Source organism: Brassica rapa, chromosome A03 (genome assembly GCF_000309985.2).
Source record: "Brassica rapa cultivar Chiifu-401-42 chromosome A03, CAAS_Brap_v3.01, whole genome shotgun sequence".
Taxonomy (NCBI): domain Eukaryota; kingdom Viridiplantae; phylum Streptophyta; class Magnoliopsida; order Brassicales; family Brassicaceae; genus Brassica; species Brassica rapa.
In genome coordinates, this window is record NC_024797.2 from 2,060,772 (window position 1) to 2,086,700 (window position 25,929).

The 25,929-nt window shown below is 35.1% G+C and overlaps 4 protein-coding genes across 8 annotated transcripts; 3 read left to right on the plus strand and 1 right to left on the minus strand.

Moving 5' to 3' along the window:
- The first annotated feature begins 5,941 nt into the window (after positions 1-5,941).
- Positions 5,942-9,848, plus strand: LOC103855920 (NADP-dependent malic enzyme 2). The gene is made up of 18 exons (XM_009132967.3): positions 5,942-6,200; positions 6,397-6,517; positions 6,586-6,660; positions 6,750-6,901; positions 6,980-7,151; positions 7,238-7,333; positions 7,472-7,543; positions 7,637-7,720; positions 7,807-7,905; positions 8,185-8,232; positions 8,319-8,372; positions 8,462-8,560; positions 8,649-8,738; positions 8,827-8,904; positions 8,987-9,061; positions 9,130-9,220; positions 9,308-9,436; positions 9,534-9,848. The coding sequence occupies exons 1-18, from the start codon at positions 6,058-6,060 to the stop codon at positions 9,620-9,622; spliced, it is 1,767 nt and encodes a 588-aa protein (XP_009131215.2). The 5' UTR covers positions 5,942-6,057; the 3' UTR covers positions 9,623-9,848.
- A 432-nt stretch (positions 9,849-10,280) lies between these two features.
- On the plus strand, positions 10,281-12,252 carry LOC103855921 (UPF0664 stress-induced protein C29B12.11c). 2 transcript variants are annotated; one of them, XM_009132968.3, is made up of 6 exons: positions 10,281-10,477; positions 10,803-11,022; positions 11,199-11,310; positions 11,457-11,528; positions 11,631-11,857; positions 11,934-12,252. In XM_009132968.3, exons 2-6 carry the CDS (start codon positions 10,913-10,915, stop codon positions 12,034-12,036), a joined length of 624 nt encoding a protein of 207 aa, XP_009131216.1. In that variant the 5' UTR covers positions 10,281-10,477; positions 10,803-10,912; the 3' UTR covers positions 12,037-12,252. The 2 variants fall into 2 exon arrangements, with proteins under 2 accessions (XP_009131216.1, XP_009131218.1); XM_009132970.3 differs by having other exon boundaries at positions 10,286-10,477; positions 10,810-11,022.
- A 72-nt stretch (positions 12,253-12,324) lies between these two features.
- On the plus strand, positions 12,325-13,568 carry LOC103855922 (mitochondrial import inner membrane translocase subunit TIM17-2). Of its 4 annotated transcripts, none has more exons than XM_009132973.3 (2): positions 12,325-12,563; positions 13,005-13,568. In XM_009132973.3, exon 2 carries the CDS (start codon positions 13,020-13,022, stop codon positions 13,410-13,412), a length of 393 nt encoding a protein of 130 aa, XP_009131221.1. In that variant the 5' UTR covers positions 12,325-12,563; positions 13,005-13,019; the 3' UTR covers positions 13,413-13,568. The 4 variants fall into 4 exon arrangements, with proteins under 4 accessions (XP_009131221.1, XP_009131219.1, XP_009131220.1 ...); XM_009132971.3 differs by having other exon boundaries at positions 12,329-12,563; positions 12,995-13,568; XM_009132972.3 differs by having other exon boundaries at positions 12,367-12,543; positions 12,995-13,568.
- Positions 13,569-15,288: 1,720 nt separating this feature from the next.
- On the minus strand, positions 15,289-24,303 carry LOC103855923. The gene is made up of 23 exons (XM_018657828.2): positions 23,141-24,303; positions 22,580-22,695; positions 22,100-22,308; positions 21,723-21,842; positions 21,394-21,525; positions 21,173-21,298; positions 20,896-20,951; positions 20,700-20,799; positions 20,514-20,631; positions 20,108-20,317; positions 19,474-19,795; positions 19,219-19,312; positions 18,974-19,082; positions 18,464-18,735; positions 18,124-18,251; positions 17,788-18,022; positions 17,469-17,657; positions 17,097-17,383; positions 16,623-16,839; positions 16,266-16,508; positions 16,001-16,089; positions 15,756-15,917; positions 15,289-15,670 (listed from the first exon to the last, which is right to left on the minus strand). The coding sequence occupies exons 1-22, from the start codon at positions 23,971-23,973 to the stop codon at positions 15,770-15,772; spliced, it is 4,353 nt and encodes a 1,450-aa protein (XP_018513344.2). The 5' UTR covers positions 23,974-24,303; the 3' UTR covers positions 15,289-15,670; positions 15,756-15,769.
- Between the last annotated feature and the right edge of the window lie 1,626 nt (positions 24,304-25,929).

A 25,929-nucleotide genomic window follows, 5' to 3' on the forward strand; every position in this document is an offset into this window, starting at 1 on the left:
TAAACTGACCAAAACAGGTTCTTCTTTTTTCGTGAATAAAAGACAGAGAATGGTGACTATTTGATGAAGGCAGAGATTTGGTCATTAATAAAAAAAAAATTATAGTTTGAGAAGCTGAGAAACATGAGATAGAAAGAAAAAACCCTTGTCCCCAAAGATTGACTGAAGCTCTGTTACCATACCATGTAAATAAACCTTAAACCTAGAAAGATTATAACTTTGTAAACATTTATTGAAATAAAAAGTAGCTCAAAAAGCTCTATTTAAGTAAAGAAATTAAAGAGAATGAAAGCTTAGATTGTCACCAAGATAAGGAGGTTTCAGATTGATTCATAAAGATGAAAGGAAGGCTACTTGAAGCAAAAGCCAAAGTTACATTCACACACATAAAACATATATATTTATACTAGGTGATTTTCCTGTGCTTATGCACGTGTATAAATATTTACAAAATAAATGTATTATAAAATTAATAATTATTTAATTTTAAATTTAATTTTTTATAATTAATATCTATGATTTATTTTGAATAATATTATATTATTTTAATTAGATATGTAAATATATAATATCTAGTCGGTTTGGTTATTATTTATGTATTTTTAATTGTATTTACTTCTCCAAGTCTAAAAAAGTATATTTTTTTACATTTAGGCTTTTGATTTTGGCCTTAAAATTTTAGATTATTTAAGTTATTCATTTTGTGGGTTATATTGAGTTATACAAATTTCTTCAAATCGAAGCACAATTACTGGTATATTAGGTTTGATTAAAGTTTGAAGATTTTTTTATTTATGTAGTTTGATAAACAAATATAGAAAATTTAAATCAAAACTAAAAATTAAACAAAAAAAGCATGTCAAAATGAGTAAACATCTCAACAGTAGCAATTATAAAATATTTTTCGTTAATCAATAAAATTTAAGTATATGTTATTAAATCTAAAATTAAAAAGTTAGTTGTTATTAATTATTAAAATAGTTTGTAATAATGATAATTTTATATAATATTTTAATTCATTAAGGATATTTATGTAATTAATTATTATGATAATTAACGTGAGTGCGATACGTAGGAAACTGACTTCTTGAATAATGTTATAGAACAAAACAAAGTATGTAAAAATGAGTAAACATCTCAATAGTAGCAATTATAAAATATTTTTAGTTCATCAGTGACATTTTAGTATATGCTATTTAAATTACTCTTTGTGATGATATGAGAAAAGAGACTGATATAAATACATATTTTATTAATTTTAAAATATACTTTATGTTGTTTAATATTATGTTTCAAATAGATAATTAAATTTTTTAACATTAAATTTCTTTTTTGTGAACTTTCCTTTTTATGAACCAACATTATATATAAAATATATATTTGTAAAATATATTCTCTTTCCCTTTTCGAAAATATAATATTCGTTTTTATTATATAACTATTTCGTTTTTGTTGTATATTTTATTTGGAAAATATAAAAAGGAAAATAAAATTAAAAAGTTAATTTTCATAAATTATTAACTATTTTGTAATAATGATAATTATATATACTATTTTAATTCATTAAGGATATCTTTGTAATTAACCATTGTCAGAATTAACGTGAGTGCGACACGTATGAAACTAACTTCTTAAATAATGTCATATATATATATATATATATATTTATATATATGTGTCTATAATAGTTACATGGTTTATAAGAACTTAGGTTTAAATATAGTTGAAGATGAAAGCCATTATTTTCCCTGTGTTCTGCTACTTTTCAGGCAATCTCCTGCATTCCACCAATAGTTCGAGGTTGCCGTTCAGCTACAGGGACGCCCTTCTCATGGAGATGATAGAAGAACCTCCGACGATGAGAACCGTTAGAATCATTCCAACAACTAATAAGACCAGGAGAAGCACAAAGACAAATCAATTGCTAATACAAAATATCGCATTTAAAAATAATGTTTATTTATATTTTATTAATTTTATTTTATATTTTATTAATTTTTACTTACAATTTTATTAATTTTTACTTATAATTTTATTAAGTTAATATATAAACATAATTTTTATTTATTTGATAATAATAATAATAATAATAATAATAATAATAATAATAATAATAATAATAATCATAAAAAACATTAGTATTGTTTATATGACTTTTATCAGTAAATATATTATGTTCTCTCGTACTATATTTCCTAAGCAATGGTTTATGTGGTTTGTTTGGGATCTACTTTGGTTGTGGTTTACTTTCTTTATAGATAAATTATAAAATAAAAAATAGTGTTGAGGTTATTTATCAGGAAAATTAAGACGTTGTGAGGACGTGAATGCCTTTTGTTGACAAGGGGTGTTATTAACTAATTTGGCCGTCGGCATTACTACATGGCAGGTGACAAGAACTCCATAGTTAATAACTAACACATTTAACCATATTTAATATGTATTTTTAATGCCAATTGGACTAGTATTAAACAAAAAGGACAATTAGACCCCGAAGTAAATATTATACATTTTAAAGCATATGAAAATTAAACTAATAATATTAAAACAAACAATTAATTGAAATCTACACAAGTTAATGTGTATTTGACATTTCTTTAAAAATATCTGAATAGACTAATGTTTTTATCGACCAAAGTAAAGTAGACTCGTAAAAAAATACAAAAAGTATTCTTAATTCAACATGGGTTTCAATAGCTCCTTGGGACGTTCTTCAACAGCTACGGCCTTCACACGGAATTGATGGCCCAACATGCAGACTCCGAAAACAACTAAGATGTGACGATCACCCAAATAACCAAGACGAGAAGAAGCGCAAAACATTTTTGGGGAGATCAGGAATTTCAGAACCTATTTAGTTTCTTTGTGTGTGTGTTTTTTATAGTTCTGTCACATCCTTTAAATTTAAGTAGGAGGATTCTCTTTTTGAATAATGTTACCTTATTAACATACAAAACAGGTAAATGAGTTACATTGATACCAATTTCACTTTTTCTTAAGCTGAAACTTACTCTAGTTTGCACATTTCTAAAATTGTAGGAAGAAGCGGCGGCGGCGTATCTCAATGTTTATTATGTATGAATTTTATAGGAAGAAACGGAGTACCTCAACATCATCTATTTGTCACATTAAACACTCTAAGATCTGAGAAAAAAGTGTCATGCATTTTAGTTGGACAATGAAATTAATAAAGGGTACTGTTAAATGTATATACCTATGGAGTTTATAAAAGTTAATTGTGTCTCACTCAACTCAAGATGAAGTCCCTGAATTGTATTTTTTTTTTCTTCTTTCAAAATTTGCTAAACATTTTATTATATTTTACTAATTTTCCATAAAATATTTTTTTTCTTTTTCCTTTTTTTTTACTACCTAAAACTTATTTTATTTTCTACAGTTTATTTTCTTTTCTTCATTATTATATATCAGATTTTTAAAATAAAATTTCTAGTTCATTTAAATTTACTTTAACAATTACTTTAATAATTTGTATTTATATCTTTTAATAACAGATTAAATTAACAACTAAAGTAAATAAATGTTTTGTAATAAACCTATTATGTTCGGTATGTAATTTTTTAATATTACTTAAAATAAATATTAATGTTATGAAAATTTGTTTACCTCTTTTAGTTGACCTTATTCTTGTAGAAAGTAAGATTTATAAAGTTTAATAATTAATATTACATATTAGTTGATCTTTAAAATTTAATACATTCACTCAGCACTTAGAGCATCTCCAAAAGAAACTCTATAGCTTCAAATATAAAGTTTTTTTCTCTCCAAAAAAGAACTTCTAAACTTTAAATTTAAAGTTTTAAGGAATAAAGCTCCATATTTGATGTTTCACTACTCAAAACTCTAAATTTGAAGTTTCATCTTTTTATTTATATTTTGGTTCTTATAGTTAATTATACATCACATTTATGATTCTTATGTATTTTGTCATTTATCATTTTAATCCTTAAAACTTTTATACATCATAAATATTTCAAATTTATTTTTATAAATTCAAAATTTTTTACACATAAAATTAAACAAAAATTTTAAAATAAGATTTATAATATTTTAAAACTAGAATTAGACAACAAGAATTTTCCAAAAAAAAAACTTAATAATTTTTTTTAAAAAGATACATGAAGACATAATTATTACGCAAAATTAAATATTACAATAACACTAGTAATAAATTTGCTCCGAAACTTTTAAAATATTGTCTATATATTTGATGGACTATAAATGCGCGATGGTCAATATTAGTTTACTTTTGTTTGAACACAATAAAATACGAAAGACTGAACAGACAAAAAAGAGACAAATGTATTGGTCAATTGAAAACCCAGAGAGAGCGAGAGACAAAAAAAAACGAGCAACTACACATTGAATTTTTATGATGGAAACCACATTGCTGACGAATATGTCAATGAATTGTTCAAAATTGACAATAAAACCTCATCTTAAAGATTAAATGTGTGATTATGAGCTATGAATAATAAACTCAGGGACTATGAATCCTTATTCATAATGTTTATAGATTATTAAGCTGATCAATAATAGGCTAAACATTCCTTACATGCAGCAGTCGGTACCTATTTGAGGTGGATTTTCTCATAAAAGTAAATGTCTTGTTGGTAAATATAATCAGGTAGGGGTCCAATACGGCTGCCAAATTTGATCATTTGACATATCTCCGCAGCCTCGAATAAAATAAGTGTTTTTCTTTTTGAATTGTCTCTGTATACAATTATTGATTAATGTTTGTTTTCGACATCTTTCTGCATCCAATTATATAAAAGGAAAGAGACTCATCTATAAACATTTTTTGTCATCAAGACTCAAGAGAATCAATTTATTTAACAATTCAGAATATTCCATTGAACCAAAGTCTACAAATGCCTTATACTCAATTATTTTGTAAGGGTTATTGGTTGTTGTATTTTAATGGATTTAAAAATCCGAACTAAATCTAGTGTTATTGGTTCTGTGATTTTCAAATCTGTATTAAAATCATGTGTTATTGGTTTAATGATTCATAAATTTTATATCAAATCAAATGTTATTCAATTATACGGATTTACTAATATATTTGATTTTATAATGGATTTGAATAGATTTGTTTGGATTTTTTAGTTAAAAATACAAAGACTCAAATCCGACAGAAAACCTCCGGATTTACATATTTTACTTGAATTTATAAATACTATACGGATTTCTAAATCAATAAAAATATATAAACCAATAACACTCTTGTTCTTTTATCCATTGGAAATAGATCTATATCAAGGACCCATCAACTTGATTTATTTGTAAGATAGTGCGTACTTATCTAACGGACGACACTACTTCTATCTTACATTCTCATTCTATATTATTTACTTGAAAAAAAAAACTACAGCTTACAAAGTTTAGTCACATTAGAAGAAATTCAGAACCTGTGAAAATCATCATATATTTAAGGTTATCCATTTCGACTTTGCCTATGATCATTTGACATGTCTATACATTTCTTGTACTACCAACTTGTGACATGTTAAACTTTGTATATTGACTATCCGAATTCCAAATCACGTGTTCTTCTGTATTTTATTAGATAGCAGCTTTGTAAATCTGAACGAATTGTATCTAATTTGTATAATACACTATATAACTGAACACACACACACACTTGCAATTATCTTAAGACTGAAATGAATGTGATTCTCAAATTTTAGTGGAGTAGTTGGTGGGAAGAAGATAATCATTACAAAAGTAATAAGGTTGTTAAAAAATGAAATAAACGAGATAAAAAATAATACAAACAAAAGAGTAACAAAGAACATAGATAGAAGAAGAGGTAATGGAATAAGAGAGGGGACCTACACGACGGAGGATGTCTCCTTCCACCTTCTTCTCATTTTCACTGACTTTTCAATTTTTTTTTAAAATAATAATAATGTCCTCAGCTTATATAATTCCACTATCTATGACCATCACAAATATCTTCGAACCCAATCATTCACCAAAGCTCTCGGTAAACCTTTTGATTCCACCATCGTTCAGTTAGCTCGTACGAGAGATATGGGAAGCACTCCGGCTGAGTTACCCTGTGAGGATGTCGCCGATAACAGATCCGGCGTAGGAGGTGGTATCTCCGACGTCTACGGCGAGGATTTAGCCACCTTGGACCAGCTCGTCACTCCTTGGGTTACCTCCGTCGCTAGGTCAGTCATCACACTCTGTTTTGAACTTTGGTCTACGAGAATCGCTTGCTTTTTAGGTTTCCTCTGTTTTCTTACGAACCTCAGCTAAGTTAGTTTACTAAACTTGGGAGCCAAGAAAACTGTGGCTGATGTTTCTTGTGGTTGAAGTAAGAGATTGATATAAGAAACTTATTTGTGGGAAATGGAAATGTTTCAGTGGATACTCGTTGATGCGTGACCCGAGATACAACAAAGGACTTGCGTTCACTGATAAAGAGAGAGATGCTCATTACTTAACTGGTCTTCTTCCCCCTGTTGTTATTAGCCAGGATGTTCAGGTGACTTAAAATACATAAACAACTTCACTTTTTTTTTTGTGTGTGTGTTAACTTGTTGTTTTGATTAGGAGAGGAAGCTGATGCACAATCTCCGCCAATATACTGTTCCTCTGCAACGTTACATGGCCCTCATGGATCTTCAGGTTATTCATTGTTCACTCATGTTTGTTTAGTAGTAGTAGAGAATATGTGTCCAAAGATTTGTGGCTCATGTATATTTGAATGTTTGCAGGAAAGGAACGAGAGGTTGTTCTATAAGCTTTTGATTGACAACGTGGAGGAGCTGCTTCCAGTTGTGTACACACCAACAGTTGGTGAGGCTTGCCAGAAGTATGGTAGTATTTTCAGGAAGCCACAGGGTCTCTACATCAGTTTGAATGAGAAGTGTGTATTTTTATTTTAATCTCTCATTTCCATTTTGTTTCTTTAAAAAGTACTAAAAGTGAATGTATGCTCTTTTAGGGGAAAGATTCTTGAAGTCTTAAAGAACTGGCCTCAGAGAGGGATTCAAGTTATTGTTGTTACTGATGGTGAGCGCATTCTCGGTCTGGGAGATCTTGGTTGCCAGGGAATGGGAATTCCAGTGGGGAAGCTTTCTCTTTACACAGCTTTGGGAGGAATCCGTCCATCAGCTGTAAGCATCATCTAAAACAAAACCTACAATATTTTGTTTTTATCTTTAAATTTGATACTAAATGAAAAATGTGGTTTCAAATGTAGTGCCTTCCAATCACTATTGATGTGGGTACAAACAACCAGAAGTTGCTGGATGATGAATTCTACATTGGCCTTAAACAGAGAAGAGCAACTGGGCAGGTTCTTACCACTCTCTTCCCTATGTTTTGCTTTCTCTTCTTATAACTAGTACAAATGGTTTTTACCAAAAAAAAAAAAAAAAATAGTACAAATGGTTTTAAGAAACTGAAAAAGTATGTTTTGTGTTTGTGATTTCAGGAGTATGCAGAGTTTCTGCACGAGTTCATGTGCGCTGTGAAGCAGAACTACGGAGAGAAAGTGTTGGTACAGGTGAGAGCCATATGATAAAAGAGATATTATTTTGGTTAGAGATTTTTCATATTTTTTTTTTAAAGATTTGCTGATACATACTTTTTTTTTCAGTTTGAAGATTTTGCAAACCACAATGCGTTTGACCTTCTGTCTAAGTACATGGATAGTCATCTTGTCTTCAATGACGATATCCAGGTAAGATCATTTCCCTAAAATTGTTCCCTTTTTTACATTTTGTTTCGAGGTGTCAGCTATCAAGAAACTTGTGTCTTGTGCTGCAGGGTACTGCATCAGTGGTGCTTGCTGGGCTTATTGCCGCTCAGAAAGTGCTTGGTAAAAGCCTTGCTGACCATACCTTCTTGTTCTTGGGTGCCGGAGAGGTGAGTTCAGGAATCATTAATACTCTAAAATATACATTTTTTTGAAAAAATACTTTAAAATATCTAAATTACCTTAATATATATAAAAGATTAATATATTTAACTAATTTTTGATATTTTTGGATCCTACTTCGGATTTCTGTTTGGTTCGATTTGTTTATAACGGTTTGGATCGAGTTTGGATCGGATTTTAGTTTTTTATGTTTGGAACCTTTCTAAAAGCTTATCATCTATCTTGCATATATGTTTTGCTGATTGGGTAACGCTTGTTCTTTGTAGGCTGGAACTGGTATTGCTGAGCTAATTGCTCTTAAAATTTCTAAAGAGGTTAGTAACTCTGAGAAGTTATTTACATTTTCTCTGTTTTATGGCTTACAATAAGTGATTAATCATATATCCGGGTTGTTTTGTAGACTGGAGCTCCCATCGAGGAGACCAGGAAGAAGATTTGGCTTGTGGACTCTAAGGTATATTGTTAACAACCATCAAGACCAGTCTCATCCTCTTTAACTTAACCATGATAACTCATGTTGCTCTTTTGAACTTTGGTTTACAGGGACTGATCGTTAGCTCACGCAAAGAATCGCTTCAGCACTTCAAGCAGCCATGGGCGCATGAGTACGAACCTGTCAAGGACCTCATTGGTGCTGTGAATGTACGTTATGAACTCATCTTTAAATCTCTTGATTTTAGTTTTATTAAAATTCTTATATTCACTTTTTTGTTGAAACATTTTCAAACAGGCAATCAAACCAACCGTTCTCATTGGAACCTCTGGTGTGGGTCAAACTTTCACAAAGGAAGTAGTCGAGGCCATGGCTACAAACAACGAGGTTTATTCTTGTTCTTATTCACACCTTTCTTGATTAACAAGTCATCTACTGCTATTGTTCTAATACCGGTCCTTCTGTTGGTTTATAGAAACCGTTGATTCTTGCTCTCTCAAACCCCACTTCTCAAGCTGAGTGTACCGCAGAACAGGCTTACACATGGACCGAGGTATATATTCTCTCTAATATGACATCTGAAAATGATTCATGTCCTGGTTATAACAAAGCTTAATGTAATGCTTTAAAAATAGGGTCGTGCAATCTTTGGTAGTGGAAGCCCGTTTGATCCCGTTGAGTACAACGGCAAAACTTACTTGCCTGGCCAGGTCTGCTGCTCATTTCCATATTATTTTCTCTGTCACTTAATCTGAATGCTCATACGATAACCCTACAGGCAAACAACTGTTACATTTTCCCTGGTCTGGGACTTGGTTTGATCATGTCCGGTGCTATCCGTGTCCGTGATGACATGCTCCTCGCAGCTTGTAAGTATAAATTTGTGACAGAGAGACTAAAAGATTCTCAGTGGAACTCTTTATTTAACTTGTCATTTCTCTGTGTGTATTCAACAGCTGAAGCATTGGCAGCTCAAGTCACTGAAGAGAATTTCGCCAACGGTCTGATCTACCCTCCATTCTCAAACATCAGAGAGATCTCTGCTAACATTGCAGCCAGTGTGGCCGCAACAACCTACGACCTCGGTTAGTTCCATTAATCTAAAACGGACTTTAATTTTTAACTCATGTTCTTGAGTTGTATAAAGAACGTGTGCTGATGAAGTATTTGTTGGGGGTATAGGATTGGCGTCGAACCTCCCACGTGCGAAGGATCTGGTGAAGTTTGCCGAGAGTTGCATGTACAGCCCTGTCTACAGAAACTACCGTTAAAAAAAAGGAAGAAGTGTTGAAGAAACATGCAGATTCTTCTTCTATTCACAACCTTCTTGAGGCTTTGTATGAGTGTTGTTTGTTTGTATTCTACTTTCTACTACACTATGATGTTTCGAGCACTCTCTCTTTTGTCTTTTTGGTTCTTGTTTGTGGAATAATAAAATCCAATCTTAAAAAAAAACTACTTTTTCACCCACACAATCAACATGTCTTAATATGTGAACATGCTTTGTTGTCTCTTGGATTCTTATGAAATAATTATTTGCACTGCAGTGTCACATAGTAAATAGTCATTTTACACTAAATAAATAGATGAACCAAAAGATGTGAAAACCCCATTAATGTTTCTATGTTAAGAACCAACCATGTGATGCATCAAATATTATAGCATTTTCTATAATCAACCAATTCATACAAACATGTCCGGAAAATGTAAAAATCTTATTAAGAAGAGAACAAAATCACAGTAACTGGAAATAAAAATAGAAAATCAGTCCAGTAAAACAGTTTCAACCCAACTAATTAAAAAAAAAAAAATCACTTCAATACACACCACAGAAGCTAAATGGGCTTAGTAGTCCTGAGCTTTAGCCTTAAAAAGCCCATATAGCATTCGGTTGAAATTGGGTAAATAATATTTATTCTCGGCAAAATCGGAACAAATGATAAGTTAGAGGGACTAATAGGTAAAGAAGTAAACACGTTTTCTTATTAACCGTGTGATCTTGTTCGCATCTGGAACAAGCGAGAAAGCTCTGATATCCCTTAAATTAAAATTACACTTTTCTCGTCTTCTTCGTCAAAAATCCTCTTCACCGAGTCATCTTCTCTCCGATCAAAAAGTCAATCAAGGTATGTGCTTTCCAAATCCAATCGAAGGATTTCATTACAAACATGTTCTCCCGATTTCATTACTTAATTTCTGCTCTGATTGATTTGTTTGTCGGTTATAACGAATCTAGGTTTTGTACAAACGGTTTGGGTTCGAACTATATACAAATCTCAGTGTGGTTGTTCTTGTATTATGTCTTGACTTACGAAAGTAGCAACCTTTGGTTAAGGGTTTCATGTTTTTTTTTTTTTGAGCTTACGTCCATGACGAACCTTTGCATTGACTTGTGATGATTAGATTGTGTTGGTATGTGTTTAAAAATAATAGCTTTTATTGTCTGTCTAGTGATCAGGTTACACAGGAAGTAAGATTTGAGGTTTGAGAAGCACAAGAGAACAAGAAGGAACCTAATCAGTCTCAATTTACTCGGCTTGATCAAATTGAAACTGCAGCTAATGGCGCTTAACCCTCAGTTGATGCCTAATGGGATGCCTGTTCCCTTTGTTAATGAGATGTTTGTTCTTGTCCGAGACGGCGTTGAGTTTGAAGTCGACAAGATTCCTGGGTTCGTCTTTCCTTCGCTTCTGATTTATTTTGGGTTTGGCTTTTTAAATATTCTGCGCGGGGTTTCATTTTTGCTCTGTTGTTTTTGCTGGTTTGGATCTGACAAGTCCCATAATTGAACAGAACATATATAGGTCTTAAACACTTTGCTGACGATGTGTTTTGTTTGATATATAGAGGACATGGAGGTCATGTTAAGGCCAAGGGAGTGATATACTTGTCTAACATTCGGATGGTCTTTGTTGCAAGCAAGCCTGTTGAGAACTTTGTTGCTTTCGACATGCCTCTGGTACAGTGAATTGACTCTCTTTTTATTCAATTGATACTATGGTACAAGTATATTTCTATGAATAGAGTTGAGGAACTTTATGCTACTCTTAGCTCATAGCTCATAGCTCTGGCAAATAATGGACTATATGTTACTCTATTTTGTAGCTTTACATCCACGCCGAGAAATTCAATCAGCCAATCTTCCACTGCAACAATATATCTGGACAAGTCGAGCCTGTAAGTAAACAATCGTCATGTGGAATTTACATTTTCCTTGTCAGAAAATTGTCACATAGAGTTAACTTACACATCTCTTTGAGCATGTAATAAAAATTTCAGGTGGTACCAGAGAACGAGCACAGAGCACTGTATTCAACACACAGTTTCAAGATCTTGTTCAAGGAAGGTGGTTGCGGGACGTTCGTTCCTCTCTTTTTGAATCTCATATCATCAGTGAGGCAGTACAACAGACAAATGCAACAAGCGGCAGAAACAGCAGCGGCAGCTCCACGTGTTGGTCCCCTTCAAGCCGCACAGACCCCTGTTGATGAAATGATGAGACATGCGTAAGCCCCCTTCTATCATACGAAGGTTTTGATAAAAGAAAAGGCTGTTGTTTCTCAAAATCTTGGGTATTTGCAGGTACGTTGACCCTAATGATCCAACGAAGATATATCTGCAGCAGCCATCTGGGGAGTCTCAGTTGAGGCGGCGAGCTTACCATTCCAGTGCAGCGGGACATTGATGAGATATATACACCGAAACTACATGAGGGTGGTGCCATACACATAAGCAGCAACACATTAAGTGTTGCAAATAAGTTAAAAGCGTTGTTGGTTTGTTGATCAAACATAAAAAAACTAAAAACTACTGTGTAATGAGAAAGAAAAGACTTGTTGGTTATGTTGTATATGTGAAAATTTGGATTCTCTATGATGGTAAAAATTGTTGTTTCAAGGCTCAACTGAAAAAAAAAATCGCTAATTTTATTACAAGACGGCACAACATAGCATTCTTTGTTCTCTCCCGATGAAGTGGTCGAGAGTTTGAAAATTAAACAATTAAAGTTGCTTTTGTCGTGTTTATATGTGTTTCAACTAAAATAACAAAGAGGAGAGGGAGAGGGAAACATACAAAGGAATTCGAGTGAGGATCTAATTGTCCATATCTTTGACCTAACCCTAGTATCGGGGGCTCTGTGCCGTCGGAGCAGCCACAGCCTCTCTGATCAGAAGAGACTTTATATAGCTCAGTTGAGTCTGTTTCCTTCTGGTTAGTGTTGTTTGGTCTCTGTTCTGTTTGTTCTTTAATCGAATCAAAGTTTCAGTTACTCGTAGGTTAAGTTTCGGTTATGTATTTCTGGTATTCTGATTTTTTGTGCTGAGCTCAATTCATCAGCGCGATAACCTCTAAGGGTTAGCTTCGATTAGTTGATTAAATGTCGTAATATTGAAGCTCTGATTTGTGGAATGTTTAGTGCTTCTGTATCTACAGCTAACTAGGTCTCTCTGTTGTGTTGTGTCTCTGAACTCTAATGATGACCCTTCAACTGTTACCAGCATTATAATTGTGTTTGTAATCAAACTGATTGATTGATGATGTATTAGCTCGATTGGAATGAAGTCCTTCAGCTTCTTCCTCTTATGAAGTTATGATCTTACTTCAGATCAAGATCATAATGAATAATAATACTCTTTTGACAGTGTTTTGCAGAAATAAATAGGAGTGATGGAAACCCAGAAGAAAACTAGGGAACATAGCCTACACCATATAGTTGATGACATCGGTGCTGCATTTGGAATGGGAGCTATTGGAGGTTCTGTGGTCCACTTCATAAAAGGAACCCAAAATTCCCCGAAAGGCCGTCGTTTCGTTGGGGGAGCACAAGCTGTGAGCATGAATGCTCCTCGTATAGGAGGTAGCTTTGCTGTGTTCGGAGGCCTTTTCTCTGCGTTTGACTACACGATGGTGTACATTAGGAAGAAGGAAGATCCATTGAACTCTATCGTAGCAGGTGCTGCTACGGGAGGGTTTCTGTCGATGCGACAAGGGCTTGCTGCTGCTTCGAGATCAGCTCTTATGGGAGGGCTTTTGCTTGCGTTGATCAAAGGGGTCCATTAATGTTAGACAATATAGCTTATTGGATTGTGTTTATTGAGCTTTCTCTGCTCAATCTTGGAACCTATATACTCTTTTGTTTAAATCATTCTACAGTAATTCATGTATTGGTGGTGGTATATTATGCCAACTTTTTAAGTAGAAAGACCATTTTGAGAAGGGAAGGCCAAAGAATAAGATTGGCAATGAGTCTGTCAAGCGTTATAAGACAACCAAATTCATTTCTATACACCAAAAACAAGTGAAGTTAAGAGGAGTACTGAGGCAGATATAATAAACACAGCCCCAAAAGTAGTTTGATCTTTGGTTTCTTCTCACTTATTTACATACAAAACCTTAACAAGGATCTTCACCAATACGACCAACAGAAACAAAACCGAGGAGTATGTATAGTGTCTTTGGATCTTCACCAATCACCAATAGTGTCTTTGGACTTCCATTAACTCCTTGCTGGAAGTTCGTTGATAGTGTCCTCTGTTTCTTTTTACTCTTACATCATATGCTCTTGGGAGCTTTGTTTTCTTTTTCTGCAATGCCTTTGTGCATTTTTCTCTGTTTTTTTTTTTGAACTTGTAATGAGTTTTTCATCTCCAAAAAAAAAAAAAGGCAAAACAAAAAATGAATTTAGCGAAATCTCTAGTTCCAAAACAAGAAAACACACGTAATAAGATTAAACTTGTTATTATGGTTGACCTCGAGGAACCTGGACCAAGCTGGGAAAACAAGTGCAATGCAAAAGGCCAAGGATCAGCCACAGAATCTAAGTGGACTTTGCTGATCAACTTATTATCCCCATAACATAGATCCAAGGTTTACCAGTTTTATCGCAACAACACACGACAAGCCTTTCATTGCTGACCTTGTTCATAGTCACCCAAATCTCAATCTTATTTGTTACCTTGCTTTGCTTTAACACCGAAAACCTTTCTCCCTTAAAGACCCTAAGGACTAGAACATCGAGAGGATGTCTCTTCCGGCATGGGACTGCACAAAATCTGTAGAATCATTCCTTCGAAAAATCGAAGGTTTCTAGGTGATACTTTGTCTCGTCAAAAGAAATAATCCAAAACAAATTTACATTCATCAAAACACCACTTAGAGAATGTGACAGTGCAATTTGATTTTTTTCGTTGTTAGTATCACCGGATTTAGACACCACGTACTTCCACGTACCTGAGGCAAGGTCGTGGATTTTCCACTTGGTATAATTACACCAAATTGTCTTGTACACTCTTTTCTCACATTTACTATTCGTATGAGGATAACCTATGCCATGGAATTTAAATCTAGTTTCGTTTATCCATGTTATTTGTTTCAACCACGGGTTACAAACTGCGGCTCCAGTATCCGTGCTACATATCAACAACTCGTCGCAATTAACCAACTTCGTAGGTTTTGAGATTCCAAACCGAAAATATCCAATGATAACTCACGCACCATTATCTTGGGATCAATGCTTATCGAATAATCTTTGATTTAGTTGTTAGGATGAATCGAAACGTGTCCTTATGGTTGTATACGAACGTCTTGTCGTCCAATATAGCTTTCCATCGTTTGCAAACAACTGTGAAGCGCACAAGAGATTTTGGAGACGCGCGAGATAATATCTCTTCAATCAAATTCCATGGAAGTTTCTCCTCTCGCGGTGCTATATCTAACTTTTGTTTTTTTGTCTTTGATTCCATTGTCTTTTTTAACTAGTTAGGGTTTGCTCATAAAGATATATATATATATATATTGTATAAGATGTGTTCAAAAAAAAAAAAAATATGATTGTATAAGATCAATTTTCCTTCTTATATATATACCGCCATTAAATAATATCATTTTAAAAGAAATTTTCTTGTTTATATTTGACATTATTATATTTATATTTTAATTTTTCCGGTTTGGACAAAAGTAAAATCTTATATGTTTTGTAACCTGTTTCTTTTGATTTAGTTAATTTTACTAAAATTCAAAAAAGTTAAAACTACATTTTTCCCTTTGATCAGGCCACATTGTAAACACGTTGTAAACTATATATGGTAACACTGACGACTCTCTTTCTTTCCAACATTCCACGTCTTTGGCCATTGGACTGCTTGATGCTGTTCTTGACCTCTTTCTTTCTCCTTGACCAACGAGACCAATTCTTTTTTTCCCCAAACAGGATCATCAGATAACAAGTTTTGTTGCCCCTCTAATTATATCCATCAAATAAACTTGTTGCCCCTTGACAATCACAGTTCCTTCTCTTTTGTATCCCTAATTCTATTCACCTAAGAGTAGTAATAGAATTACAAGAGAAACAAAATAAAAACAAACTGGGGCTGGCCTGTTTTAATTTGTGCTCCGAAATATTACCTGACAAGACTTGGTCACGACTGCCAAAACAGCTGATAATCCTTACTATACAACGAGCGGTCTTGTATCTCCAGGTTTGCTACATGCCGGTTTATGAGCTGCGACTGCATTATCTTACACACGACCAGTCCCACTGGAAATATCCACCACTCACTTTCACCCCTGCATCCCCCCAAAACACATCATAAACCCCAATAGACCAAAACGTAAGATTGACAAAAGTATTCCTTTGTAGTGATACTCACATGTTTATATTCCACGGCTGAAATGGGATTTTCTTGCTTGCTGATGATTCGCTGTTATAATGAACATATCCGCAGAGGAAAGCAACAAACTGTCACAGAACCAAAAAACTTGTCAAATAACGTTAAGACATGTAACATCTTCTAAAGAATCAACACCTACTGATATAACTGTTAAAATCCATCCTCATGTGACAGAAGTTCACATTTGCATTTGTAATCGAAACAAGTTATCAACAACAAAAGAACAAGAACAAAAAGATCTTACCACATTAACCAAGGACATGATATTCCACAAAGCGTAAACACGTGCTAAGCCAGCAGAGCGTCTGGGTCCATGACTGAATAAGGCATTGATCCCAGCGGGGAATGGCAAAAGCAAGCCGAGAGGTAATATAGACAAAGCCAAAAGTACATCCACCAACGAAATCGAATACAGCTGGAGCAGGGTGAGCAAGACTAGACTAAAATCTCCTAGAAGTATCATCGATATAACTAAGCCAACCATATCCTGTAATATCACAAAAATATAACATAGGGAAGAGAAATTAAAATTATTGAAAAGTTGGACGGCACAACATATAATAAGACATTCATATTATAAGGATTTTGATTGGAGAGGTACCTGGTGACCCACAGGTTTCGTGTTGTGAACTAAGAAAGAGAGAAGGAAAAACATATCTCTCTTCTCTTTCAGACTCGGTAAGCTGTCAAGGTCGATTATTCCTCCGTAGTTCTTTCTTCGCGTTGTATTATCCTCAGCGTTTGTGTGGTTTTGATTGTAGAGCATAGTCTCTCTTAAATGTGCCGGAGAATTCTCTTTATGTACAGTCACACCGAAACTAAAGATTACAAGAATAAGACATCAAAACCCCGCATAACTAAAGATAAGTGTATAACGGAAACATGCTTAGGTGTGTGACATAAGCAAAAAACAACCTTAAACTTCTAAAGTGATCATCTTATGTATCTAGAATGCTCAAGTTCATATTTTATATTCAACTCAAGACAATACAGCGCATTCAGAAGAAATAATGGTATCATGACTGTTGTCACTAAAATTGACCGTATGAAAGGATGCAATTTCTCATTTATTTACCGTGGCTGGATCTCAGTCCATGATGTTTCACTGACAGACTGAGGTGATGTTGGTTCACAATCCTCGTCAGCATGAATCAAGAGACCGTATTGGTAGTAACCACAAGCTGTGGTCTGGAACCAGGCTAGATCAACCCGTATGCCATGTGTTTCCAGAGCAGGATTGGCATGAGTTTCTAACCATCTCAGAACAGAATGAAACGTTGATCTCAGACGCCCACGGCGAACAAGGCGCAATTGAGCATTCACACCAGCCACCAGTCTGTACCAAGTAGTGGGAGGAACGAGCTGGGAAAATTAAACAATGACAAAGATCAGTACAACCTATAACATGGCAGCTAAAACTGCTTCTCGTTAACACTAAGGAACCAACCTCACTCATCAGGCTAGTAAGAATGTTGTCATTTTGAAGTGAGAAAGGAGCCATGTAACTGCCATCACCACCAAACAATATGGGCATTGGAAACCTTTGGTGAATACCAGGTGGAAGGTCTGTCCTTTTCTCATCCCCGCCAAGGAAGAAATCCAGATATGCAAGCATCAAATCAGGGGTGGCAGCGACCTAAATTTAGAAGAAAAAAATATGAATAGCAAAGTAAGACAACAAATCCTTGTAAAACGAATCAGAGATTCTGAAAAATCTGTAGTCCTGTTAAGCAGTTATGAGATCAAATAAATCCCACAGGAATTACCTTCAGACCCTCGTATAAAGCGCGGGAGCGACAGGAGCGCAGACAGGAATGATCATATTCTGAACGTACAAACTCACGCAATTTTTGCAACTTCAACTTCCGCCGCCATTGCTGCCATGACCACGCAAGCGGATATGCAACCACCGAAAGAATACTATATATTGCACCTTCCCACCATTGATATGCAGCTATAGAGTTGATTTCGTCGACAAACGTGTTAAATGCAGCCTCATATCTAAAGAACCCAAAACCAATAGCGCCAAGGCTATTAGATAACTATAGACAAAATAATGAGACATAGTTAAAAGCTAGGAAATAAAAGAAGAAACAACTAACACTATCTCTTTTATCTCTTCTGGGGGAATATGCGAGAGATGCCATGGCTCACTGAATGTATTAGGACCCATAAAGTACATTCTATGCACATGACTCTGCGATTGCTCTGCTCTATTTGTTTCCAACACCTGAAAAAAGGAACAACATTATAATCAATAACACTGTATTATAAGGAATATTTGGCAGGTTCTTTTGCTCAGTTATGTCTGCTAGCCATATATTAGTTGCATCTGGAGTGACAAATCAGAAAATACATAAATCATTCTTCGTTTGCTTCCAGAAAGTACGACAACCAAACAATCTTGGATCTAATGTTCGAAGACAAAGAAAATCATCTAACCTCATTCAGTGATTCAAGGAAAGGGAAGGAATGATCTATTTGAGAGCCATGATGCGTGGGTGCTGGGCCAGGTAAATCATCAACTCCAACAAATTTCATCCGTGCAACACTAAGTACAAGTGCTAATAGGATGAGGAGACCCATCAGAAGAAGACCAAACAACCAAGGCCCACCAAATGTGTAAATTAACTCCTCCAGAGCGGTGTAACAGTGTGGCATGTGATACCTTTCCGATATGCATCGATATGGACATGGTGTCTCAGAAACACCACCTGTTATTAAGCATAGAAATTCCAAGGTTTATAGTTGAGACATAAAAATGTTCGCCATCAATTTACAGGCACAGAATTTGTAAGAAAAAATATTCATTACCGTGGGAAAATAAAAGGTAAAAAGTTTAGGCTTGGTAGTTGAACGGGAAACAAAACTTATATCACCCAAAAATAGGAATTTTTTATAGCATATATGTAATATACAAGAGCTCCAGATTTATGCGAAAGGCTATTATACCTCGAACTGGGACATAGACAGCACGAGATGGAAGTTCATCAACGGGACAAGGAAGGCAAAGAGACCTGTCAGATCCAGTAACATTCTTGAATGTACCAGATGGACATTCCTGGAGAAAGAGTAGAATTGTGAATATAATGAGAACTACATTAATAATTCAATCGTAATAAGGGAACAAAAGACAAATAGAAAATTTCAGCCCTGATATTATAGAGCAGGAAAATGTTGAGCAAAGTTTTTCTAACCTTGCAAAATATACCGTGGAGTCCCTTTGGACAAGGCTTCCCCGTTATGGTGCCATTTTTACCGGAAAAACCATCATCTACTGCCGCTCCCCCCCTACAATTACAAAAAGAAACAGTGTGTTAATGCGACAGGCTGGAAAGCGATATCAAATAATAGCGAAGTAGTGTTAAATGCAGTCAATGACGGGAAAACATACTAATGCCATGGAAAACAGGTCAAAGATTTGGGAATGCACACGTATTTAGAGGACAGACCTTGCATGGATTATTCCTTTTACACTAGCAATAGGTTGGTATATGTCCCCAGTGGGAATGTTTGACCAATGAAAATGGATCCTCCCACCTCCGCCACCACCACCACCAGCAGGACTGCCTGACCCACCACCACTTGAGAGAAGAGACGACTCTCCCAAAATAAGATAACGCAGGAACAAAAGAACTGTTCCGCCAGAACCACCACCAGGTGCTACAACAGAACCATTTTCATCTCTGCTCGAACGTTTGACACTTTCTCCATCAGCCCTAATTGACCCTTCAAGTGATAAAGCAGATAGAGGCTGCTCCATTGAACCAATCACTGACCAGATTCAAAGGCAAAGAAAGAACATGTTAAACAGTATAATCATGAATGCTAAAGCTTTCATGGCAACTACATGCCTGCACAACAGTGTATGGCCTAAACCATGACAAGCTTCTACAATGTTAATGGCCTACGAATCATAAACTTGTCACAAACAACAAAATACAATTCGCCAAATATATTCGCCACACCAAATACCAATAGTCAGCAGTCTACATCATACATTTTGCATCAAATTCCTATGAACACAGCCTAATCTCTCAAGTTTACTAGAACTCCAGAATCATCAAAATCTCAAACAATTCATACCTACAATACCACCACCAGAAGATGAATAGTCTGCGCTATAATCGCCACTTCCACTGCCAAGCTCGCAAGGGAGTTCTGCATTTCCATACGTAATTCCACCTTCAACACAACTGTTATTGTAACATACACGGCCCCCTTTACCGCCATGTCCACCACCACTACCAAAGCCATTTCCAAGCAATTTACCTTCACCTACACCACCTCTACAACCTGTGATAACACGAAAAAATTGCATAAGTGTGATGCTAAAAGTACATTAAAAAGTATAAGAACATATCTTCTTTCTCCCTATGAATGGGTAGCACCTAATATATTATAATTAGGGAGTAAGCCAAGGACATGCCCATACGAAATGTAGAGGATGCGCGATCAAAACAAAATCCAAAGGGAAAATAGTTATTGTTACCCATTCCACTGGCACTAATCTCTCCAGAAGGTTCAAGGGTTACTGTTTTTGCACGGTGGAAATGAACTACTGATCCTTTGATGAAACCTTCAACGATAATATCCTCAACACGGCATATCTAGAAAGAAAGAAACGTTATCAGAATTTTCATGCTAGAGCATACGAGTTTAAACACAGCAGACATACCTGTAGAGTAAAGGATAGAGATGCATTAACATTGCAATCCTCTGGAGGATGCAGTAGCTCATAGGGGCAATCTTGCCGATCACAATAGAGCTTTGGTGTACTGCAAAGGATGAGAGTTTAATTATTGTCAGCTGATATTATCTTCGAAGAATATGGAATCAAACTAAGCATAATATGGCATTTCCTAAAATCTTACACAGCATCTCGGGATGCATTTTGTAGAGGACCACGCAAAATAGATCCAGGCCCAACCTACAATTTAAAAAAAAAGTCTATCTCCTGAACCACATCAAGCACCTTTTTACATCTATTAATTAGAAAAGCCAATATGGTCTCTAAAGGAAACCGATAGTCAAATTATGCATGTTTCATTGCATTTCCGCGGCAATGAACACCACCGCCTATTTTTCATCAGCACATATAGTCATCTGATGCAGGAGTGTCATCAAAATAAGTACTAGGAACCCACTTACATAAATCTGGTAAAACAGTGACAAAACAAGCCGTTGTGCTTCAATGGAATCCCCTGGTCCAGTAAGATTCAAGAGACCTTGTCCATGGACTCCAAGATTTGCATTTGACCGAATGACAGATGATTCCTAATTAGATTGAGAGGTCATACAAACAAATTAGATGAAACGGCTTGTAACACACTATTTGGAGGAGGAAAACAATGACATGAATTTGTGATTACCCTAAGAACAAATAAATTGCTAGCTTCGAGTATGGAAGTCGATACAGTTGTATCTACTCCTCCTCCATCTATATGCAATTCTGAATTCCACATCAAGAACATCTTAACGGTCATGCGTAAAGCCCCATAAACCTGGTACATACCAATAACGCAAAGCATGACGAACAAATGATTTACATGAGAACCAAAATAGAATATGGAATATGAAGAATGGGCAGATAAACCATGAATGAAGCAGATAGTAGCAGCACAGAAATATTCGTATCTAGCGCAGAAAGCATGATCTGGATCAGAATTTCCGAAAAGTGGAGAACCAGGGATAGACTCACCTTGATAGTGGAATCACTCATTAAGAGTTCTTCGGCCAATAATTCAAATACTGATGTACCATAATGAGCCAATCCGAAGCTCAAAACGCCTCCACACAACAAACTAATTTGCCCTTGAACCTACATATTAAGTATTTGAGTACTACATCTTTAATTTTACAAAATAATATGCTGAAAACTGGAAATCTCACTGAACACCTAAATTTTATATACAGAGGGAAGACTAAAGTGTACAGGAAAGACACTAGAGTTGCACAAAAAAAAGAAACAATATCATTTTATATGAGATCACAAATAGCCCTAGCATTACAACTGCGGAAGGTGATCAAATAGTTGACCTACAAAGCCCATGCAATGGAAATTCACTTTTGAAATACCTGAACACGACTCCATAGCAGAGGACAAGTTGCCCGCGCTTTATCCTGAATATAAACATTGGTCCACAGAGGCTGGAAGGGGAATTCTAAGAGAAGAGTGTAAGTATCTGTCGTCAGATTGTAGTTGCTAACGAAAAGGCTTCGGGGAACAGCATCGTATAGAGTCCCAGCAGCACCTGAGTTATCTGGACATCCGATACTGTATCCGCCTGCATGTGGTTTCATGAAATTAGTTCACATGATTGCCGATGTTAAGCAAGTACGGAAATACTCGCTGGAAACAAAGTAACTAAATAAATATCTGAATGTAGAATTTTGCTGGTGATGATCTATCAGCTGAGAAAATGGAATTATAGCATGAAACCTATTGGTTCATATTTTAGGACCCAATAAAATTTTGCAACACACAAGTTCTTGAAATGTGGATATATTTACGATGGCCTGAAAAAAACAGGGACTTCCTAGGGACGAGAATCTAACCATGCACAAAGATCTTTGGGTCATCATGCCTGCTAAAAATATTGACAGAGACTCTTCCACCACCTCCACCACCGTAACCATTCCCACCACATGCACTAATCTGTCCAATTCCAGTCCTGCACTTCAAATAACAGCAAAGCAGAAGATGCTAACTGAGATCAATTTACCAAGAATCTGAGAAGACAAAAGACATGGGTTGTTTCATGTGTACCATACAATAACGAACAGCAAATTTCGGAGAGTTATAACCAAGATCTAAAATATTTAAAAATAAATATGCCCTGAATAAGATGAATTCTTAATCACACATCCTAACGAGAACTAGGACGAGAACAGAGACCCTATAAAGCACAGTCCTAGCATACAATATTCAACCATGAGTGGATCATGCAACTCTGTTCATTTCCTCAAACTCAACATGCGCTAAAGATTACGTTCTTGAGATAAAAATCAGGACCTAGCAATTAATAATGCTTAATCTATTGCAAATCTTGCCTTCTCTGCTGACTAAAAAGACTTAAAATCCATGGAAAAAACAGCATAGAATCGAAAGTACGTTACATCTTATATGCCGTGATGTAGACGCTGCCACCAGACCCACCACCACCTTTAGCTCCTCCATAACCTCCATCCGCCAAAAGGCTCCCATTAACATCCAGAAACTGCGTTACATTCATCTTCACTCTCCCCCCACCTCCACCTCCATAATCAATCTCCCTGCTCGTCGACCCGCCTTTACTCCCATAACTCCACGGCTCATCCAGAGTCGACCACGAGTACGCATCCCCTCCCCACACATCTTCAGCAAGCTTCTTGGTATCAGTCAAACAACAAGCCCCCCTCCCACCATGCCCTCCACCAGCACCATCAATCCCCTGAGGCGTCCCGCTAGTCTGCGGCGGAGGGCTCCCAGCTAAACCCGTCGTGTTCACAGCCGATCCATCAGCAAAGCTAGCGTTACCAGCCGAAAGCTCAAAGGTCCCGGCAACAATCGTGGATTCAGCTCCCAGAGAGAAGTTCCCAGAGACGTTGATAGCTATAGAGCAACCAGGGATCGAGCAGTGGAACTTAACACCAGGCAAGATAATAAAATTACCCTTCCCAGCTATGTACACATCTTTAGTAAGATTCAAATCGGCGACGATCTTACAAGTAGTATCTAGAAACCCAACGCCGCCGAGATCCTCGCTGCAGGACACCGAGGGCCCGTGCGGAGGCGGAGGCGGCGGAGCAGGAGGCGAGTAATCCTGGTGGAAAAGCAGCGACTCTGAATCCGAATCCGGGTCTAAACCACCCGAATTGGGCTTGACAATGGCGAATCGGTAGCTTGAGCTAGGGTTTACGGCAAAAACCGCAGCAGCTACGAAGAAGAAGAGGAATTGAAATCGAGCCATCTAGTAGTTTCGTCAACAGTCATCACAGACGAAGTCTAGTGAGGTTTTCGATTCGATCCCAATTCGGATCATTGAGCTTAGGGTTGACGCGTGATTGAAAACCCAGAGACTCAATTAAACACACGCGCCTATGCAGAATACATCAACGTGCGTGTGTGTGTGTGTGCATGTGTATGTATAGTCGTCTTGCTCGAGAAGATTTGGAGAAAAAGCGTATAAACCCCCACACCGAAAACTGCTCTTGTAGAGAGAGAAACGTTGCTTTTTCCTTGCTCGGGTAGAGAGAGAAAGAGAGAGGGAAGAGAGAGCTTTCGAGGAGAAAGTAACAGGTTGGAACGGAGAGTAGTTGCGATCAGGTGCGTGCGGCTTCACCGTAATCGCGAAGAAATCAGCAAAATCTTCTTTTGGATATAGCAAATCATAATATGCCATGTGTATGTTTATTTCATTAATTATCGAATAGTTGTATGACAGCTGTTATATTACGTTTTAATTACTCGCTTTGCTGTTAAACTGTATCTTCCTATTATGGAACAGTGTTTACATTGGGCCTGATAGGCCCTGATTCCTATGGAGTTTAATGTACACGTGCTACGCTTGAGTGTGAGTGTTCAACTTTTTTTTTTTTTGCATCTCATTTTATTAACTTACTAGGATAAGACCCGCGCCTTGCGCGGGATTAAGTTATTATTTTTATTATATTTTGGAGAATGAAACAATAGTTTGGCTTCATTTGGATTACGGGTGTTCAATCCGGATATCGGGTTGGTTTTGGTTCGGTTCGGTTTTTTTCGGTATTTGGTTAGTAAAATATAACTACTATTCTAAATCCATATTTACTTTGACTTTAGTCTTTCACATACTTTTGAAAGATTTCAACTGGACGACTAAATTGACCAGCCAATCTTGTTGCTTTAAATCATTAGTGTTTATATATATATATATATTATTTAGTTTGAATATTTATTAAATAAAAATTCATATGCGTTATATTTTATGATCATTTGTAACTTATTATAACAAAAAAATAATCTATTGATCACAAAATTTTCAGAGTGGGAATATTCAAATTTCTAATAATATATAGACGTTTTGAAAAATTCAAATATAACTTATAAGAAAAAATATAAATGTTTTTATTATATATTTAATGTGATTTTTTAATATCTTTCAATAATATAAAATTAAAAAAAAAAGAACAAAGATACCAAAATTGTTATCAAATATTTATTGTTCATAATAATTAATTTCATATATACGTTAATCATATTAGGTAATTTCGTAGCTTCTAATTAAGGAAAGTGCAAAAAAAATTTTGGTAGATTATTTATCAATTCGATAGTTAGTTTAATAAAAAATATAATGTAAGTCAAGATGGACCAACCTATTTTTTTAAGAATAGTATATTTTATATAGTCATTTATTAAATGAGAATTTATAATCATACAGTTCTATGATCATTCATATCATTTTATAACTGAATATTTAAATCATCGATAACAAATTTTTTAATGTGAAATCTTTAATAAGTTTATAATTTATAAATGTTTTTGAAAATTCATTGAAAGTTTTAATATTAAAATATTTATGTAATCTTATGGTATATAGTATAATCTATATATATATAAATATATAAGTTTTATTATTAAATGATATTTTTTACTCATATGGTTTTAAAATAATGTGTATCTTCTTATAATATTAAATAAAAGTTCATATTAATACAATTTTATGATCATTTGTAACTTATTATGACAAAAAAAATAATCTATTGATCACAAAATTTTCAGACTGGGGATCTTCAAATTTCTAATAATTTATAGACGTTTTTAAAAATTCAAAATATAACATATAAGAAAAATTATAAATGTTTTTATTATATATTTAATGTGATTTTTAAATATATTTTAGTAATATAAAATTAAAAAAAGAACTAAGATACAAAAATTGTTATCA

What these genes read in the sequence shown, in the direction of transcription:
- LOC103855922 (XM_009132973.3), top strand. Translation starts at nt 13,020, where the DNA reads ATGGAAACCCAGAAGAAAACTAGGGAACATAGCCTACACCATATAGTT.
- LOC103855923 (XM_018657828.2), bottom strand. Translation starts at nt 23,973, where the DNA reads ATGGCTCGATTTCAATTCCTCTTCTTCTTCGTAGCTGCTGCGGTTTTT. An exon ending in CTCTATCCTTTACTCTACAG is followed by an intron (nt 20,632 to 20,699) that starts GTATGTCTGCTG and finishes CTTTCTTTCTAG; the next exon opens with ATATGCCGTGTTGAGGATAT. An exon ending in GATTAGTGCCAGTGGAATGG is followed by an intron (nt 20,318 to 20,513) that starts GTAACAATAACT and finishes GTGTTATCACAG; the next exon opens with GTTGTAGAGGTGGTGTAGGT.
- LOC103855920 (XM_009132967.3), top strand. Translation starts at nt 6,058, where the DNA reads ATGGGAAGCACTCCGGCTGAGTTACCCTGTGAGGATGTCGCCGATAAC. An exon ending in TCTTCAATGACGATATCCAG is followed by an intron (nt 7,721 to 7,806) that starts GTAAGATCATTT and finishes CTTGTGCTGCAG; the next exon opens with GGTACTGCATCAGTGGTGCT. An exon ending in ACCTCATTGGTGCTGTGAAT is followed by an intron (nt 8,561 to 8,648) that starts GTACGTTATGAA and finishes ATTTTCAAACAG; the next exon opens with GCAATCAAACCAACCGTTCT.
- LOC103855921 (XM_009132968.3), top strand. Translation starts at nt 10,913, where the DNA reads ATGGCGCTTAACCCTCAGTTGATGCCTAATGGGATGCCTGTTCCCTTT. An exon ending in GAAGTCGACAAGATTCCTGG is followed by an intron (nt 11,023 to 11,198) that starts GTTCGTCTTTCC and finishes TTTGATATATAG; the next exon opens with AGGACATGGAGGTCATGTTA. An exon ending in TATCTGGACAAGTCGAGCCT is followed by an intron (nt 11,529 to 11,630) that starts GTAAGTAAACAA and finishes TAAAAATTTCAG; the next exon opens with GTGGTACCAGAGAACGAGCA.